Source organism: Olea europaea, chromosome 8, assembly GCF_002742605.1.
Source record: "Olea europaea var. sylvestris chromosome 8, O_europaea_v1, whole genome shotgun sequence".
Lineage (NCBI taxonomy): Eukaryota > Viridiplantae > Streptophyta > Magnoliopsida > Lamiales > Oleaceae > Olea > Olea europaea.
Window position 1 is genome coordinate 15,446,608 of NC_036244.1, and position 20,427 is coordinate 15,467,034.

The 20,427-nt window shown below is 30.4% G+C and overlaps 1 protein-coding gene across 1 annotated transcript; it reads left to right on the top strand.

Annotated features, from left to right (window-relative positions):
- Positions 1–4,232: 4,232 nt before the first annotated feature.
- LOC111398941 (basic leucine zipper 43-like) lies at positions 4,233–5,311 on the top strand. The gene has a single exon (XM_023026111.1). The coding sequence runs from the start codon at positions 4,345–4,347 to the stop codon at positions 4,948–4,950; it is 606 nt and encodes a 201-aa protein (XP_022881879.1). The 5' UTR covers positions 4,233–4,344; the 3' UTR covers positions 4,951–5,311.
- Positions 5,312–20,427: the final 15,116 nt, after the last annotated feature.

Here is a 20,427-nt window from a genome sequence, read left to right on the forward strand (position 1 = left end):
TTTTTTTTTTACAAGGTGTCCTATTCTAGACTAATCCTTGGGTCTGTGATCCGGCCCCTCTTCACACAGTCCGGTTAATCGCAGGATGTGCCTCCAACTAGCCAGGGTCCGAGCGCTCCCCACCTGGTCTGACAAAGTGCCAAGCAAGCCAATCCAAGTTGCACCTTGCCTTCCAAGAATAATCCTTGCCTTCCAAGTTCCCACTTGCCTTCCAAGAATAAATCCTTGCCTTCCAAATGTTCCCTTGCCTTCCAAGAATAAATCCTTACCTTCCAAGAGCCCCATGTTTCGAACTCACGACCTCTGCTCTGCCAGGTTTGACAGCGTCCGTCCTTTGCCAGTGGAGAAGTGCCCTGGGGGGCTACTGTGAGAAACATTGCTTGGCCTGTGGGATGCTTGAGTCTAGTTGTCACATTTTCTTCACTTTTATTCTTTCGTGAAGGGAAACATGGGTCACTGTCTGTCTGTCTTGATAATATTTCGATCTTATTACTTGAATTAGGTCTTGATCTTGATTTAGGTAAATGGAATACATTTGTTTTGGCTTTTCAAAATAAAATATAAGGCCATGGGACTGTGAGAAACATTGCTTGGCCTGTGGGATGCTTGAGTCTAGTTGTCACATTTTCTTCACTTTTATTCTTTCGTGAAGGGAAACATGGGTCACTGTCTGTCTGTCTTGATAATATTTCGATCTTATTACTTGAATTAGGTCTTGATCTTGATTTAGGTAAATGGAATACATTTGTTTTGGCTTTTCAAAATAAAATATAAGGCCATGGGTATGAAAGAATTAAAAAATAATTATAGAAAAATATAAAAACTAAAACCAAAAAAAGATTGGTTAACCTCAAGCATTTGGCCTTGGGTCCTCATCCCAGCCCCGCTACTAGCCTCCCAGCGTTCATGCCCAGTCCCTCTCCACCGCGTCTTGTCTCATAGCTAGCCCCTTCTCTCCTTTTTTTAGTTTTCCTTTTTTCCCCCTCTAATTTTCACCAAGTTTAAATATCACATTTCAGTTGATGTATGTGCATCATGATTTTTGAAGATTTGCTTCTGACAAAGTTTTTAGAAGGCCAACCACTAGATTGAGAGTACCAGTCATGAGCTATCCTAGAGAGGTGGGACAAAGCCGAGCCGCTACGATAGGTGAACGAATGGCTAAGTCACTAATATCATGATGAAGGATGCCTACTATACATTAGAATACTATAGTTATTACCCAAAAATAATATATATATATATGTATGTATAATTTGGATAGTGTTTTCATTATCCAAGAAAGAACTGTTCTTCTTCGTGAATTGCACGGAACTTGTTCGAAATTATCACCTTAAAATATGCGAGAAAAAAAGTTTACATGGTGGGGAATCACCTAATTAAATTCAAATAAATTAAATTGTGGTAGAATATTGAAGTCCACTAATTAAAACATTTGCGGTTGCAAGTTGCCACTGCTGGGATTTGGTAAGACTTCCTTTTTGGATACTGCTGCAATTGTTTCTTCACTCTTTTTTTTCATGATCTTTTTTTTTTCATTCTGGTAGTGGCCATCAGGGACAGAGAGATAGGCAATATGTATTAAAAATAAATGGGCAAATAATAATGAGCCACATTTTCAATGACATAATGTGTAGCTTTTTAGTTCATATTCATATTCACAATTTAATTTAATTAAAGGCTAAATTCCTCTATGGGTTCCCAACCTTCTATTTGTGTCAACCGTGTTTTCAATCTTTTAAAATTGTGCAGTGTTATCCAAAGCTTCTCTCACAATTTACTAAAAAAAATCTAATTTTAATCCCTACCAAGCACCCTCTGAGACTAAAATGGATAAACAGTAGGCATGTGATAAATGATTAAAGGCTACTATTGTCCAAAAATAATTTCCCCCAAGTTTGAATACTACTGAATGGGAATTCGTTTTTTGCTATGCGGAAACGCATAATCTTCTAGAATTATATTCGTTATGAGGTCTTCAAATTGGAGGAAAATTATTTTTGCACAATTATACCTATCAGTCATTTGTCGCATGTCTATTGTGTGTCCTTTTGCCATATAAATATATGATTTCTATCAAATTAGGATAGTGCCCAATTTTAAAAAGCTGGGGACATATCACCAACGGAAGGTTGGGAACATGGGTTGGGTCACACAAACTGTAAGCTTAGGGGGGCCTCTAGAGGAATTTACCCTTAGCTAAATGCTAAGTAACTATTTAAAAGATGATTGAAATAGTGTGCAATTGAGTGGATGGGGGTGGGGAAAGTGATAAGGGTATATTGAATTGTTCGGTCGTGTATCAAATTTTCCTAATATTCCTTCTTGCATAAAGGATATTAAAGCATGTCTTTTCCTTGAAGAGAGGGAGTGCTGTCGGTTCAAAAACAAATTGCAATTCTCTTCTCCTTGGTTATAATAAACTCGTGTATCGATAAGTGAACGTAGCTCTTGCATTGAGAGTAAATCACTCTGAATTGCGTGTTCTTTATTTGCTTTCGACTTTCTGCTTTGTGTTATTATTGTTCTCGATAATATGAATTTAGACGTTTAATCTGTGATAAAAGAGAGACATAAAGAAAACGTAGAGAGAAAGAGAGAGAGATGCAGGAGCATGACGAATATTAGCGTCATAAGCAATTAGAGAATTCGTTTGAAAATATTCTTTGAGGATAATTCTATTGCTTTAATAAGGAGACGACGTATCAAACAGAAAATGACAAGTTTATTTAAAATGACCAAAGAGTATTTCAAGCAAAAACAAGATGAACGCGACTTCACGAGTACAACCATCATGAAAGGTTTTGTGCATGTAGAGCTCGAGAGGAGAGAACTGTTCTTCAAATAAAGACAAATGAAACAGAAGTTCCATAATATTTAACTGAAGATATTTTGACATGGCAAGTGTATCATATTTTGTCCACAGATTATGCATTCCCCAGTGCTGTTTCACTGCACCACTTATAGAAAGTATGCATAAGAAATCACTAGCACCATATGCTCTCTTTCTCTTTCTTTTTTCTTTTTTTTTTCCCTTCCTGATATGATAAAGAAAAGGCACAAAGAGGGTATTTCATTACCAGATTTAGTATATTCTATCCATTTTGGAACCTCCATCTTCTGGGAAAACTGTTATGACGAGCAATAAGTAAATCAAATCCCGCGTATACGAAAGGAATCATATAGTGATCAGATAAGCATATCGTGTACAGTTTAGTTTAACAACAATTGAACAGTATTCAAGCTCCCAGAACTACTATGAAAAGAGGCGGTCAAGTGCATAAATTAGTCACGTTTTAGCATGTTTTCTACGGTAGATTGGACATTACTAGACAGTATTAAAGGAGAAAAATAGGCTTGATCAGTTTTTATCGTACGTCTCTTCAGTTTAGAAGGAACCTAAACCCTAGTAATGCTAGCAGAATTCTGGTCTAGTTGCACTAAAAGTAGAGAATCCATGAAAACTTTTGCATCTGACTTTGCATAAAACTCTCTCAGCAATGTAGCAAGTCAACCATTGAAATTAAGTAAAGTAAGAGGAAGAAAGAAGTAATCGAGTAAAATATATTGTATGGCACTTAAATTCAAATGAAATTTGCTTTACAATTTTCCTACTTCATCTTTTCTTGTCGTCCCACTTTCTTATTAGAATGATACATACAAATTTAGGTATTTGTTGCAACCAATACGGACCAGGACATTGTCATGGGTCCCAATATCTCAAAGACTAGTGCCCTTTGAGTCATCAAATTATTTTTTACATAGATATCCAACTTATCATGTCTTAATTAATGTTCACCTTTAAAATTTTAATTGTCCCAGATTATGTCATCAATCAAAATACCTGATTTTTAATATGGCTATTGAATTTTCTACCTTTTTCCAGGACGACTCCAAGATTGACTTTAAATAATTTACTCGTTTCCGTTTTTTGTTTTTCTTTCTTCTTCCAAAAATTCTCATGTTGAACAGTGACATCCATTATCACAAACTTTTAATCCTTATTAAGCAGAAGATTATCCTAAAACCTGACTTCCATCAGGAGCATATGAACATGCATGATTGAACAGCATGCATACATAGTCCAATGGTAATAACATGGTACATCTGTAGAACATGTAATTAAGGAACATAAGAAAGAAGTTCAAGAACTTACATGATAAGAAGAGTTTCAATCATTACATGCAATGCATACATCACCTTTTTTTTCTTTTTTCTTTTTTTCCCTTTTTTTTTTTTGTGGATATTCCAAGCCTGCTTTCGTAAGCCTCTGACACTGTTACTCATTGCTTAATCTGGACCACTTCTTTAGCTTTCTCCTTCTATAAAACCCATTCATTTCTCATGCAGTGCTCCCTTACCAGATCAATGCAATCTGTAAAACAAGACTTCATGTTATCCCCTTCCATGTACTCCACCATGATTCCACCCGAGGCCACACGAATGAACTACTTTGTTCCTGAAAATCCTTTGTCTATTCCTGATAATTTCGACTTCATGGCAAGCAATTTACCAGCATTTGAATTAGACAGATTCTTGACCAACCTACCAAATTATCAGACATCTCCTGCAGTTCAGGAGTTCACTCCGAATTCCTCATGCATCAGCAACAACTCGACCTCTGATGAAGCAGACGAACCTCAGTTCTACATCATCGATGAAAGAAAGCAAAGGAGAATGATATCCAACAGGGAATCCGCTAGAAGGTCAAGGATGCGAAAACAGAGGCACCTTGATGAGCTTTGTGCGCAGGTTCTTCGTCTTAGAACTGAGAAACACAATCTCATAGACAAGTTGAACCACATGTCAGAGAGCCATGACAGGATTCTTCAAGAGAATGAAAGGCTCAAGGAAGAAACTTCTGATCTTCGTGAAATGGTGATAGATCTCCAACTTGGTACTTCCTATTCTGCTTTAAGAGAACTCGAAGACATTCCATCTCACAACTGAATCTTCAAATTAGTATGTCACTACTTCCACAAGCCTTCTTCACTGAGCATGAGCTCTTTTACTGACTCTGTGTGTGTGTGAGGAAGAGTGAGAGAGAGGGAGAATTTTATCCACTTAAATTCCTTTGTAACAGTACAGTTCAATGGATGCTAATCAATGTTTTCCCTAAGTATAACTGCATCATTATCAGAAGCAACATATGATATATCAATAAAATATGTATCAGCCAAGACCATGGTGCACATCAATGAGAAAAGTCCAGCTCATCCTGCTACATATTCATCGAACTGTTAGTGGAGAAAAATCAGTGGAATAATATTCTCTGTGGTCAATAATTTATAAATATTAGAATCTATCATTAGTTTCTTCCCATGATAAATCAGACAGATTACTTCACCAAGATGAATCATATGTTAGTCATCTGAGAATTAGATCAGAGAAGAATATCGGAAGATTTCATAAGGAAACTGAAAGAGAACACCAATATAGAACATTATTTAAAGCTTCATGATGATTTATATAATACAGTTCCTTTTTTCAAAATGAACAAAATAAGGTACAAAACAGTAAAACCAAAAAGAAAAGAAAAAGAAGTATACATGCGTGACTCTCTATGGATCAGGCTCCAATAACTAGGAGGCAGGGCCCATGGCCAGCATTCTGCGCTAAAAAAACTACAGGCAGAGGGACAAATGGTGGTGGAAACGCTGGTGATAGTGGCTCATAATTGAAGAAAGAACCATAAGAGGCAAAACGCTTGAAAAGGCAACACACTACATTAAAGCTACTGTTTTTACATTTTACGAGGCCAGTAATATATAACTAGGTCGTCCAACCCGGTCTACGGAGATCATATGGAAGAGACTATCATTCAGGTGGTTCCACTTGTGCACCTCACCGTTTCTGTACTGCATTTTCGTACACATGGAAAATCACTGTGAACAACATTCTACAGCACTTCTTTCTCCCTTTCATTTTGCTCGCCCTCAAAATATCCATAAAAAGGGGAAGAGAAGAACAGAAATATAAAAAGATCAAAATGAAACAAGTAATTAGGAACTCCTTCTTTCCTTATCTTTTTGTCAAACAAATAACAATAAGAAATCTTAATTTACTACTATGAATTTCTTTGCATCATGAAATTCCACTTAGATTGGCTAATTTCTTTAAGTCAATTTAAACTAGCGTTTGTACTTCCCTTTTAATGAACTCTAGCTGTGAAGATAGAACCGAGCCAAAAGACTGATATGTAAAAGTTCAAAGATGGTGTCTTCAACCAACCAAATCCAAGTATTTACTTGACAAAAAGAAACAAGAACAAAACAAACCAATAACAAGAGGAAAAGTAAATCAAGATAGATATAACAATTTAATACAGTGGGAAGCCACGTAATTACTCAAAATGAATAAACCTCTTCAACCTCAATTGCACCGGTCGTTGCTTGCACGATACATTATCTTAACACCAAATGTCCAAACCATCTTAAATGACTTATTATGTTGTTAAAAAGGATCTCTCTTTATATGTTCGTCCTGTTTAAAAGGTTAAACTTGATAAAATTTGCCAATAATCACCTCACATAGCAATGGCACTGCGAGCAGATCTACAGAAAGCTGCAGTATACCTAATAAGTTCACCATTTACTTTTGTGAAAATATCTGTTAAAGATAGAAAGATTATTTAGAATTATATTTCCTTTTATTGTAGGATTATTTACCTTAGTCATTGATTGTGTAATTTTTCCTTTTACGTTATTTCCTTTTCCAATTATTTGTAACCCTATAAATATGGTTCTCTACATTGTAATATACACAAGATCATTATTAATAAAATCTTTATTATTCTTATCATGGTATCAGAGCAGGTTTAACTTGGTCTTGGGTTAAACTTGCAAGCTTCTGCTCTCCGACGAGCAGCCTTGTGCTGCTCGTCAGATCATCCTTTTTTTTTTTTCCGACCAATTTTTTCTTAGAAAATAATTTCTTCCCCCTCCGACCAGTCCTTTGGAGCAAGCGTTGCTATTTCTTGTTCTCTTTTCCATGGTTCAGATGAATATGTGAAAAATCTTGCAGAATCTACTATAGATGACTCTTTGAAGAAAATTTTTTTGTTGAATATGGGACAATTCCTAGTGCTGTTATCATGAGGAATGCGGATGAAAAGTCAAAATGTTTTGGGTTTGTCAATTATGAAAATGTGGATGATGCTGCAAAAGATGTTGAAGCTCAAGTGTGGCAAAAACAATTGATGATAAGGAGATGGAGGCAATTGTTTTCCCGTCTTCTCTTTTTTTATTATTTTAATTTTTAAAGTTGTTATTAAAAAAAAAAAATCCGGATTTTTTTACCAGTGCCCCTTAAACAAATTGGGGGTTTTCAAAAACAAAAAATTTAAAGGGTCGTTATCTTGAATTTTACCGGCTCTCTCATGCCCCTTAAACAAACTAAGGGTTTTCTGCCTCTTAAACAAATTAGAGGTTTTTAAAAACAAAATTTTGGAGGGTCGGTATCTTGAATTTTATCGGCTCCCCCTGCCTCTTAAACAACCTAGAGGTTTTTTCTTCTGTTTAAAAAAATAAATAAATAAATAAATGAAGATTTGATTGGATTGAAGATTTGATTGGTCAAACTCAATATTCTACACCATACTGAGTTTGAGGGGAGGGTGTTAAAGATGAAAAGATTATTTAGAATTATATTTCCTTTTAGTGTAAGATTATTTACCTTAGTCATTGATTGTGTAATTTTTCCTTTTAAGTTATTTCTTTTTCCAATTATTTATAACCCTATAAATAGCGCTCTCTCTACATTGTAATATACACAAAATCATTATTAATAAAATCTTTATTATTCTTATCAATATCAATGATCATTCTTCTGTGGACAAAGTTTATGGTCGACCCGAGAGCATGTTTCATGCATTCAGATTTCTTAAATCTAGGTTTACTCATGACTTTGTTTGGCATGGAATTCAATTCCAAATACTTCCACAAACGCGGCCAACCTTGGGCCACACATGTCAGTCTCAAAATCCCAAATTAGCTTCTAATGATCACACTGTTTTCAGTGCCTTTTTACAGTGAGGAACAACAATCTCACAGCACAAATCCAGCAGCATCGTCATCTATTATCTAAGTCTACCATAGTGACAACCAAAGCCTTAGAGAAAACATCGTACAATTATCACATTATGAGGCATGAACAGTACCTTGACATCGAAATTCATTCACTTCCCGTATTTCCTAATACATCCTTCATGTGCAAATTAACATTATCCATTAGCATAATCTAAGAGTGCTATGATTGTCAATGTTTTTCATGAAAAATGTCATTTTTCCACCCAAATTCCTACTTTTATACTGTTTGATTCATATTTTTTCAAGGATATATTTTTTTACTTTTGGTCACATGAGCATATTTTCTTTGAAAAAAAATATATATATATTTTCTTTAGAGGAGTAGATTTTTATTTTTCATATAATTCATTTCTATTTCTCTCTCGTCTTCCTTCTCTCTCACATCTACCTAGTAATAAAAAATAGACAAATATAATATTTTTTAAGTTGAAAATAAGTTCAATCAAACATATTTAATTGATAATTCCATGCAAATAATTTCTAAGCAATTTAATTATCTAGAATTTTTTTTTTAATATAAATTTCACGCTTGCAATCAAACACACAAAGGGTGTTTGAGCCACATTATTTTGGTAATAATGCATTCTTGAATAGTGTATTGATGGAAAGTGTATGGTTAAAAAGTAAGGAAATATTTTTGATTTGCGTGTAATATTATTTTATTGAAAAATATGTGATTTAAATGATGTCAAATCACTGTTTAAGAATATATTTTTTTAAAATAATGTGGCTCAAGCGGCCCTTAATTTTTTAGTTATGAAATTTTCCCTAAATAATTCTTGGTATTGAAGATGTTCAAAGCCCATATCCAACATCCAAGCCCGAAGGTACCTAGTTGTTGACTTGCTGCCACACTAGTCATGACTTTAAAAGTTCAAAAACTATAACAATAATGTTTTATACAAAAAAAAAAAAAAATGACTTGAAAAATAAAATTAGTAGACACAGATCAATATAACAAAAAAATAAATGTTGAATTTCGAAAAATATGATCTCGTAAGTCTACTTAGTAACATTTGACTACCAGTTAGTCGATTTTTTATTTTTTATTTTAAGAATTCAATACTTTAAGCTCTTGTTTGATTTTTATTATTTTTAAAATACATTTTTCTCTCCTATTTTTTTAGTCACACATTTTTTAATATAATAATATTACATACAAATTCAAAATATTTCATTATTTTTTAATTACATATTTTCCATCAATCTATCATTCTAAAATTATTAGGAAATAATATAGCTCAAACAGGCACTAAATAGAAAATTTTCACGGAATTTCATTGATTCGTAACTACGATTATCTAAGGAATATGATAAACAATAAAAAAATTTACGAAATATATTCGAATAATATAACTTTTAAAAATAAATAAATAAATTAAAATTTTAATAACTATATTATTATCTCATTTGAACGAATGAGAACATTAATGAAAACTTTAAAAAATTAAATTGGTACGTAAACGGGACAACTATCTTGGAACGTCTCGCCCTGCCTTGCCTTAAACGGGTAGCGAGGCGGGCCTACCCCATTGTCATTCCTACTCCTCTTAATAAGGTTGATTTTTTAAGATAAAATTTCAAATCTTAACATGGTATCAAAGCCCACTAAACTCTAATGAGCAATTCAATCGAATTAAGACTTAAAAAACGAACACAAAATTTCAAGATTGACTTGCTCAAAAGAGTCACCATCTTGAGTGGCTATGTTAAAAGATTATAATCTTGCATCGAATAAAGAAGAAAATATAAATCAATTTATAAGAATTTATGGTACTACTCTTAATAAGGTTGGCATTTTAAAATGGAACCCAAAAATTTAACATATTACTAGGATAAATTCACATATGCATAAAAAATTATTTATAATTAAAAAAATTACTTACAATTGCAAAATTTACTTAAAAATAAAAAACATTGACTTAAAATAAAGGAAAAAAATATTTTGCTAATTTGGTTAAAAGGAATATTTAATTTCGGTAATTATCAATTTAAAATTCTTAGTTAGATTATATATTAAAATTTTTAAAGAAAATGAAATTATAAAAATTAGATAAAGCATATAAATATTATATATTTAAAATTGCAAAAATTGAATATTTCTTTAATTTTGGTAATTTAATAAAAGGAATATTTATTTTTGATAAAAAAGTAAAAGGAAAAAAAAATATTTTGCTTATTTGATTAAAAGGAACATTTAATTTTGGTAATTATCAATTTAAAATTGATAAATTTAATATTTGTTTAAAAAGATTTTTGAATTGATATTTACAAAAATTAAATATTCATTTTAACCAAGTTAGCCAAATATTTTTTTCCTTTTATTTTTTTAACAAAATTAAATATTCCTTTTACTAAATTACCAAAATTAAAGAAATCTTATATTTTTTTAATTTTAATTGAATAGTATTTATATATTCTTTACTAATATTTATAATTTCATTCTCTCTAAAGTTTTTATATATAAAATCTAATTAAGAATTTTAAATTGATAATTACCAAAATTAAATATTCCTTTTATCCAAATTAGCAAAATATTTTTTTCCTTTATTTTAAGTCAATGTTTTTTATTTTTAAGTAAATTTTGCAATTGTAAGTAATTTTTTTAATTATAAATAATTTTTTATGCATATGTGAATTTATCCTAGTAATATGTTAAATTTTTGGGTTCCATTTTAAAATGTCAACCTTATTAAGAGTAGTACCATAAATTCTTATAAATTGATTTATATTTTCTTCTTTATTCGATGCAAGATTATAATCTTTTAACATAGCCACTCAAGATGGTGACTCTTTTGAGCAAGTCAATCTTGAAATTTTGTGTTCGTTTTTTAAGTCTTAATTCGATTGAATTGCTCATTAGAGTTTAGTGGGCTTTGATACCATGTTAAGATTTGAAATTTTATCTTAAAAAATCAACCTTATTAAGAGGAGTAGGAATGACAATGGGGTAGGCCCGCCTCGCTACCCGTTTAAGGCAAGGCAGGGCGAGACGTTCCAAGATAGTTGTCCCGTTTACGTACCAATTTAATTTTTTAAAGTTTTCATTAATGTTCTCATTCGTTCAAATGAGATAATAATATAGTTATTAAAATTTTAATTTATTTATTTATTTTTAAAAGTTATATTATTCGAATATATTTCGTAAATTTTTTTATTGTTTATCATATTCCTTAGATAATCGTAGTTACGAATCAATGAAATTCCGTGAAAATTTTCTATTTAGTGCCTGTTTGAGCTATATTATTTCCTAATAATTTTAGAATGATAGATTGATGGAAAATATGTAATTAAAAAATAATGAAATATTTTGAATTTGTGTGTAATATTATTATATTAAAAAATGTGTGATTAAAAAAATAGGAGAGAAAAATGTATTTTAAAAATAATAAAAATCAAACAAGAGCTTAAAGTATTGAATTCTTAAAATAAAAAATAAAAAATCGACTAACTGGTAGTCAAATGTTACTAAGTAGACTTACGAGATCATATTTTTCGAAATTCAACATTTATTTTTTTGTTATATTGATCTGTGTCTACTAATTTTATTTTTCAAGTCATTTTTTTTTTTTTTTGTATAAAACATTATTGTTATAGTTTTTGAACTTTTAAAGTCATGACTAGTGTGGCAGCAAGTCAACAACTAGGTACCTTCGGGCTTGGATGTTGGATATGGGCTTTGAACATCTTCAATACCAAGAATTATTTAGGGAAAATTTCATAACTAAAAAATTAAGGGCCGCTTGAGCCACATTATTTTAAAAAAATATATTCTTAAACAGTGATTTGACATCATTTAAATCACATATTTTTCAATAAAATAATATTACACGCAAATCAAAAATATTTCCTTACTTTTTAACCATACACTTTCCATCAATACACTATTCAAGAATGCATTATTACCAAAATAATGTGGCTCAAACACCCTCTAAGTATTATCCATTTCAAAATTAAGAGTAATTGTTTTAAATTTCAAAAATCAAAATTTTATTAAAAGTGATGTATGATTTAACTAATTAAATATAGTAAGGTAATTTGGTCACAAATAAACGATTTAATTAGCTACATATTATTTTTCAGTCACAAATCAGAAATTTTATATGTTACAAATAATTATACGATCACAATTAAAAAATTTAATAGATCAATTTGTTCATTGGTCACAAATAAAAAATTTATAAGTTACAGTTTATTTAGAGGTCACAAATATTAAAGTCACAACTTTTTATGCATCACAAATTATCAGTCACAAATTAACAAATTTTTAGGTCACACGTTATTTTTTGTTCACAATTTAGTTTTTTAATTTGTCACATATTAATTATTGCTCACATATTAACTAATTTAATGGTCAAAGTTAATCAAATCATTTGTGACAACCATCAACGCTTGTGACCACCACCTCACTACTATCATTAGTCGCAACACCACTAGAACTGTCATCGCCAAAACTACCACCACCACCACCACATCTCACCTTACCCACCACAACCACGCATAGTACTACACCACTCACCCAACCAAGCACCACACTAATAGTATCACAGTAGTACATCATCGTCACACCCGCCATACCTCCATTCCCACCATCACCACCGCACACCTCCACCACCACACCATAGCACCACGACTACCAACATCACCACCACCTCATCACCAAAGCCAAAATCAAAACCATCACCACACAAACATAATCAAAAAATTCCCCATAGCTAAAAACCTAACGTAGTAGCGAGAGCCATTCCCACCTCCAGCACTACAGCCGCCATCACCACCATCACCACTAAAATCACTGCACAAACCAGATTCAAAATCAGATCCGTGCACCAGCGATGATGCTGCCACTACGTTATCATCGTTGTGCACGACTGCATCACAGCAACCAAGACCACCTTCTCATACCATTAACACAAATAGATGGCGATCACCCATTCCGCTACTGATATTTTTCACCTCATTGGAAGCCACTCCTTCATAGATCTATCAATACTTCTTGTAATGGTTGCGCTACGTTGCTGACAAATAGAGCCTCCTAGCATAAAGGTAATCCGACAGGTCGTTTTCGACAGAGAAAATAGAGAAGGGGGGGGGGGGGGGGGGAATAATTTAGGGTTTGAAATTATGTAGGGTAAATTAATTAATTTTTACATTCGTTAAATTTAATTAATAAAAAATATTCGAATTTGAAAGAGTAAACCTAGTGTACGATTTATAAAATAGAATCTCTAAATGTATTAGTTTATGTAATTTCCACTATTATCTATACGACATGCAAGTTGAAAAACTAGCAATTATCAATTTTTTTAACCCCTCGTAAACAATGTCACCTAAATTTGTCAAAATTGCTAAAAATAAATAAATAAATAAAAATCCCCATTCAGGCCATTAGAGTCTTTCGGTCCTTTTCTTTTGGTGTGATTAAAAAAAGAAAGATGTTTCATTTGAAACATTCTTGTTATTATTTCAACCCATATTTCCCAAAAAATGAGATTCGGGTATAAATTAGGGTTCATAATTATAATATTCAAGAATTCAATTTCAAAATTAATAAATTAAAAAAAAAACAAAATTAAAGTGGTATGTAATCGTGACCGAATGGTATGTGATTATGTCATATTCTGATAAATGATTGTGAGACATAAAATTGTGCAATTGTAACGTATTATTATGTTTGATAGTGTCATAATCTTGTTGTGACCATAACACATGCATTCAACTGATTGCTTGATTTTTGAAAGTAAAAAATTAAAAAAATAAAAGAGGAAAGAAAGTTAATGCCTGATTACCTTTAAAAAAAAAAAAAAAAAGTTAATGCCTGATTAATGATTAAAACTAAATTTCTCGAACTTTGTGTCCTTTTTCTTTTGGTCTAATAAGAAAAGATGATAAAAGAAAAGCTATACTAAAAAACACTTGTTTTATGTAAATTTGGATTTTTTGTTTTTTGTTTTTAAGAATGTATGATTAAAAGTTAAGAAAAAGTTTAGAGAGAATGTGTTGTTAAAATGACTTTAGAGAACGAGTTTCATAAAAATATGTATCAAACAAGACTGAATTTGATACTGTAATTTTTCATGTGAAGATACGTTACACTTACAATAAACAATAAATAAAACTAATAAAATTTTGATGTTATAAAACTAAAAGATAAGGGCCAAAAAAAAAAAAATACTCAAGTAAATTTGATTATAATGGTGGAATTATAAAATTACAAATCGATGAAGATAAAGAATTACAAAGTAAAAGTATCTTCAAAAAGCTCTCTATTTATACAAGGCATTTTTAAATTTAGAGAGTAATTTTTCTTATACACTCCAACAAGCTCTCTACTTTGATTCTTTATTTTATTTTTTCCAATGAATATTTAATAATTTCTCCACATATTTTATTTAAGTATTTTTTTTATATATTAATGACAAATCAATACAAATGTAATTTGAAAATATTAAATTGTAGAGTATTAAAATTTGTAATGTATTAAATGCAATCGTTGTATATTAGGAATAGAGAGTGAGTTTGACTCTCTAAATTTGAAGAGTCAAATACATTCTCTATTTTAAAAAGTTAAAACATAAAGTTTCTTGGAACTCATTTTTAAATATTAACTTTTTAAAATATAGAGTATTTTATTTTAGAGAATCTTTTAGAGATACTCTAAAAATGATTATTTTTTAGATAGTTTGACAAGAGTAGCCCCCGTTTGATTCCCATTCTTATAAGAATGAGAATAAAAAATATAACTGTTACGGAATTCACACAAAAGAGAGGGAGTCAAATATGGTGGTCTGATATTATGAATAATGATCATATTTTTCATTTTTAAAGACAAAGAATGAAAAACAAACGGGCCTAAATATTTGTTTATTATTATCCTCAATAAAAACCCTATTTGACAATAAATCAATAGGATAAAAACAATAAACAAATGGAAAAAGAGTGCAATTATTATAAAAAAACCGAAGTAACCAAAAAAAAAAAAATGTTTCGTTATACTCTTGTTGGGAAAATTCAATAAGACCAAAAATGAGTGAAGGGAAAATAGTACAATTACTATCCCTAATTTCTACAAAAGAAAATTCATGTATCGAGGCATCCATATTTTGTGTATCAATATTGTCAATGCCACAATTTTCGTACAAAATATTTATTTATCCGTACTTTGTTGTAGTCAACATGATGGTCTGTTATGATTAGATTGAAAACAGATCTTCTCGTTCTTCGGAAGTCTTGTATATCATTTGTAATTATAAGACTAATATAGAGAGTTTATGTTGATTGTAAATGATAGGTAAATTATAGACATTAATTTATAGCAAAGAATATGTCTCCTTAAAATTTACTAAAAAAAATGTTGTTAGAAATGCTCTAGTAGGGGAGGGACTACATTTACTCTTTAAACAATTTAAAAATAAATTATCTATGAATTTATATGTTTTGGTATTAGTTACAAATGAATTGTCCACTATAGAAATAAAAGTTTATATTAGGTGATCAAATTGAAACAATTTAAAATAAAATTATAAATGTAAAACAAACATGTTGAGTAAATTCTAGTAAAATTTTCAAAGAAGTCTTATTTTGAGGAAAAATATTTTAGTGAGACGGTACTGCAACATGTTTGGCTAAAAAAAGGTGCTAGGCCAAATATGCGCATATATGCACATGTGATAAAACCGTCATCTTAAATCACGACATTCCAAATTGCTTACCACTCAAATCATAACACTTCAAGTATTAATATCTTTATCGTCTTGGGATGGACCATTTTGTGGACCAGCCTATTAAAAGGCAGGCTATGCAGCCCCTCGAGACCTATAATTTCGTTAATTAGTTTCGATTTTTTAGATAAAAAAATAACTACTAAAAATTTATGTAATTGCTAAGTCGTGGAGCTTAATGTTACCAAAGATCAAACCTCCTTTGTCGAGTTCAAATCTTTCTATATTCGTGTCAATAAGGCAAGTAAAAAATTGTACATCGTATGTGCTCTCGATCTAAGTAGTTCAAGTCAATCCATTTTACAACTCTAATTAAAACTCTCTCGTTAAATAATACAGTTTTTTTTTTTTTTTTAGTTGATATCCTCATCTTTATACTGGAGGATGCCAACAAAAAATTATTTTATCATTTACCATATTCCAAAAGAAAATAGACAAACTGGTGCAATTTTAGCAACTTGCATTCTATTACAGGCTCAATGCTCGCCCCAAGGAGTGTATAATTTCGAGGAATATTAAAAGAAACAAAAATAAAAACAAAATAATATGAGCCTAGAACTTTTTAAAAATTAATTATTATCAAGCTATTATCACATAATTTAATCAATTTTACTTAATTCATATTTGGTACAGATTCTTTAAAAATAATTTTTTTTCCAATTTCGTTTTAAATCACACCTTCACCTAATAAAACAATTTTATATGTGGACATATAAATTTTTCCAATTTTTTAATTACGCTCTTTTTTCTTTTCCTTTTTTTTTTTTTCAAAATTTTGCTTAATTCATATTTGGTAATCATTTTTCGTCAAACTCATTTTAAATCAAACATCCACCTAATAAAATAATTTTGTATGTGGACATATAAATTTTTTCCTATTTTTAATTACACTTTCTTTTCCAAAAAATAAAATAAAAATCACTTATCGCCAAAATTTATTGTCAAAAAATGTACATATTAATTCATTCTAATATGGAGAAAAATCCACAGGAGGTCACCAATTTATGTATTTGTTTAATGTTTGTTCCTCATTTTTAATTTAGTTCAATTTGATCATCCATATGTAGTGCTTAGAACATCATGTACTAAGTTTTCTATTGGTCTCACGAATTCAATTGGTCAAAGTTATAGGTTAATTAATTCCTTCTTAGTGATTAGAACATCGTCAATACCAAGTATTATTGTCCATATGATACGCAAGTTGAAAGATTTTAGGTTTATGGTAGGATTGCACGAAAAAATCGTAAAATCACAAATCAAAATGAAATCATTAAGTTGAAACCGTTGGTTCAGGCCCATGTGGACCCGTGGTTTCTTTTCCCTCAAAGAAAATTAAACTGTTTCAATATGGTTTGGTTTAGGTTTTGATTTTCAAAAATAGCACAAAATCGAATCGAACAGTTTTTAAATTTTTTAATTAAAATATTAATTTTATTAACTTAAAAATTTTACCATTTTCGCTTTAAAAAAATATCAATTTAGAAATATAAATTACAATCAGCCTATTGAAATAAGGATATAAAGTAAATTAGGTTCATCATTATTGACTTATGATTTAACAGGTTCACAACATATGTCCTTACCAAATATCTAAACTAAACTAAAATTATTCCAAAATCATATGAAATGAAATGAAAAAAAAAAAACATATATTTTCAACAATCCAAATCATAATTCAACAAAACTACGTCAGCAAATCACATCCAAAGTTTCAAAAACCCTAACATAAACTCTCATTTTCCTAACATTTGACGCTTATTTACCACTGCTGAACGAATCGCTAGTCACAATTGTCGTTAGTCTACTAATTTCTACCTGAATCGTCTCTTTCTCTCTTCTCTTTCGGTAAGTCTCATATTCTTATTTAAGCCATTTTTCCATTATTATTTCTTTTATTTGTTTTTTTAAATTTATTATACACTTGTGAGTTGTGGTTTGGATAGAAAAATGTCTGTTTGTGTGCCTAAATATTTAATAAACTTGTTTGTGATTTGGAAAGAACGAAGGACGGAGCGTATTGATTGTATGAAAATATTAAAGTTCCCTAACTAATACTACTACCTTCTACTTTCATAAAGTAGTTAGAAGATGAAATTCTTCAATTCCTAATAAGTCGAAACTCTATCAATCTTTGTGTATCTAAACATATTCCGTTCAATCATTATTTAATATCTCACTAGCAAGATGAAAGGAGTTTTAACCAAACTATAATAGCAGAATATAACTTTACATTTACTAACCGTTATATAATAGTTTGAATGTCAATCCAGAAATAGTAAATAAAAATGAAAAAAAAAAAGATGTATTCGTTCTATTAATATCTTTTAGCAACCAAATTTGAAAATAATTTCTTCATGTATTTCATGGTAAATATGAATAATTCATTCTAATATGGAGAAAAATCCACAGGAGGTCACCAATTTATGTATTTGTTTAATGTTTGTTCCTCATTTTTAATTTAGTTCAATTTGATCATCCATATGTAGTGCTTAGAACATCATGTACTAAGTTTTCTATTGGTCTCACGAATTCAATTGGTCAAAGTTATAGGTTAATTAATTCCTTCTTAGTGATTAGAACATCGTCAATACCAAGTATTATTGTCCATATGATACGCAAGTTGAAAGATTTTAGGTTTATGCTAGGATTGCACGAAAAAATCGTAAAATCGCAAATCAAAATGAAATCATTAAGTTGAAACCGTTGGTTCAGGCCCATGTGGACTCGTGGTTTCTTTTCCCTCAAAGAAAATTAAACTGTTTCAACATGGTTTGGTTTAGGTTTTGATTTTCAAAAATAGCACAAAATCGAATCGAACAGTTTTTAAATTTTTTAATTAAAATATTAATTTTATTAACTTAAAAATTTTACCATTTTCGCTTTAAAAAAATATCAATTTAGAAATATAAATTACAATCAACCTATTGAAATAAGGATATAAAGTAAATTAAGTTCATCATTATTGACTTATGATTTAACAGGTTCACAACACATGCCCTTACCAAATATCTAAACTAAACTAAAATTATTCCAAAATCATATGAAATGAAAAAAAAAAACATATATTTTCAACAATCCAAATCATAATTCAACAAAACTACGTCAGCAAATCACATCCAAAGTTTCAGAAGCCCTAACATAAACTCTCATTTTCCTAACATTTGACGCTTATTTACCACTGCTGAACGAATCGCTAGTCACAATTGTCGTTAATCTACTAATTTCTACCTGAATCGTCTCTTTCTCTCTTCTCTTTCGGTAAGTCTCATATTCTTATTTAAGCCATTTTTCCATTATTATTTCTTTTATTTGTTTTTTTTTAAATTTATTATACACTTGTGAGTTGTGGTTTGGATAGAAAAATGTCTGTTTGTGTGCCTAAATATTTAATAAACTTGTTTGTGATTTGGAAAGAACGAAGGACGGAGCGTATTGATTGTATGAAAATATTAAAGTTCCCTAACTAATACTACTACCTTCTACTTTCATAAAGTAGTTAGAAGATGAAATTCTTCAATTCCTAATAAGTCGAAACTCTATCAATCTTTGTGTATCTAAACATATTCCGTTCAATCATTATTTAATATCTCACTAGCAAGATGAAAGGAGTTTTAACCAAACTATAATAGCAGAATATAACTTTACATTTACTAACCGTTATATAATAGTTTGAATGTCAATCCAGAAATAGTAAATAAAAATGAAAAAAAAAAAGATGTATTCGTTCTATTAATATCTTTTAGCAACCAAATTTGAAAATAATTTATTCATGTATTTCATGGTAAATATGAATGTAATTTAATATTTAACACTATTAGTTCTCGTTGAGACTCGCAAAATTATGTTTTGATTTGATTTGGTTCGAAAAATAAAATGGTTCGATTTGGTTCAAAAAAATTTCAAATCACATAAAATAATTTTAGTCGAAATATAACACAAACTGTCCAAATTGAACCGCGTTCACCTTTAGTTTATGCGGCATTGATTCCTAATAAATAAACACTCTAGTCAAAGTTTGTCTTCTAGAAGTTCTAATTACAACACAATGATAATGTTTGAGCGTCTTTTATTTTTTTAAAATAAAACATAAAATCACGAAAATATGAATCTTCAAATGAAATATAGATACTGCTGATCGAATTTAAAATTTAGATAGAGCTCTGAACTATGTCTAATTGTTTCTTTATCACAACATATTTAGAGTCTATGTTTGAATACGTTGAAAATGATTTTTCTAGGCATTAAGGTTAAATTGATAAAATAAGTGATCATATTGAAATTAATTAAGTTGGAGTGACTAAAATGAAACAAACCATTAAATGAAGTGACCTCCAGTGAAATTGCAGCCTTGGCTGGTTGGCGATGATCTCACGCCTCGATGCAGAAGCATGTCAGCTGACTGACTCTGTATCCACCGCTCGCTCTCTCTCTATCTCTGCATATAATCTTCCTCGCATATATATACACAAGATCGAGGGCTATTGAAATACCAAAAATTCAGAAGGGGGAGAAAGATGGTCTTGATAATAGGATTAAGTGTACAGTGCATGCTGGACTTCGTGGTTGCTGGAATTTCACTGATGATTGGATTAGGTCTATTTGCGTTCATTGCTTCAATT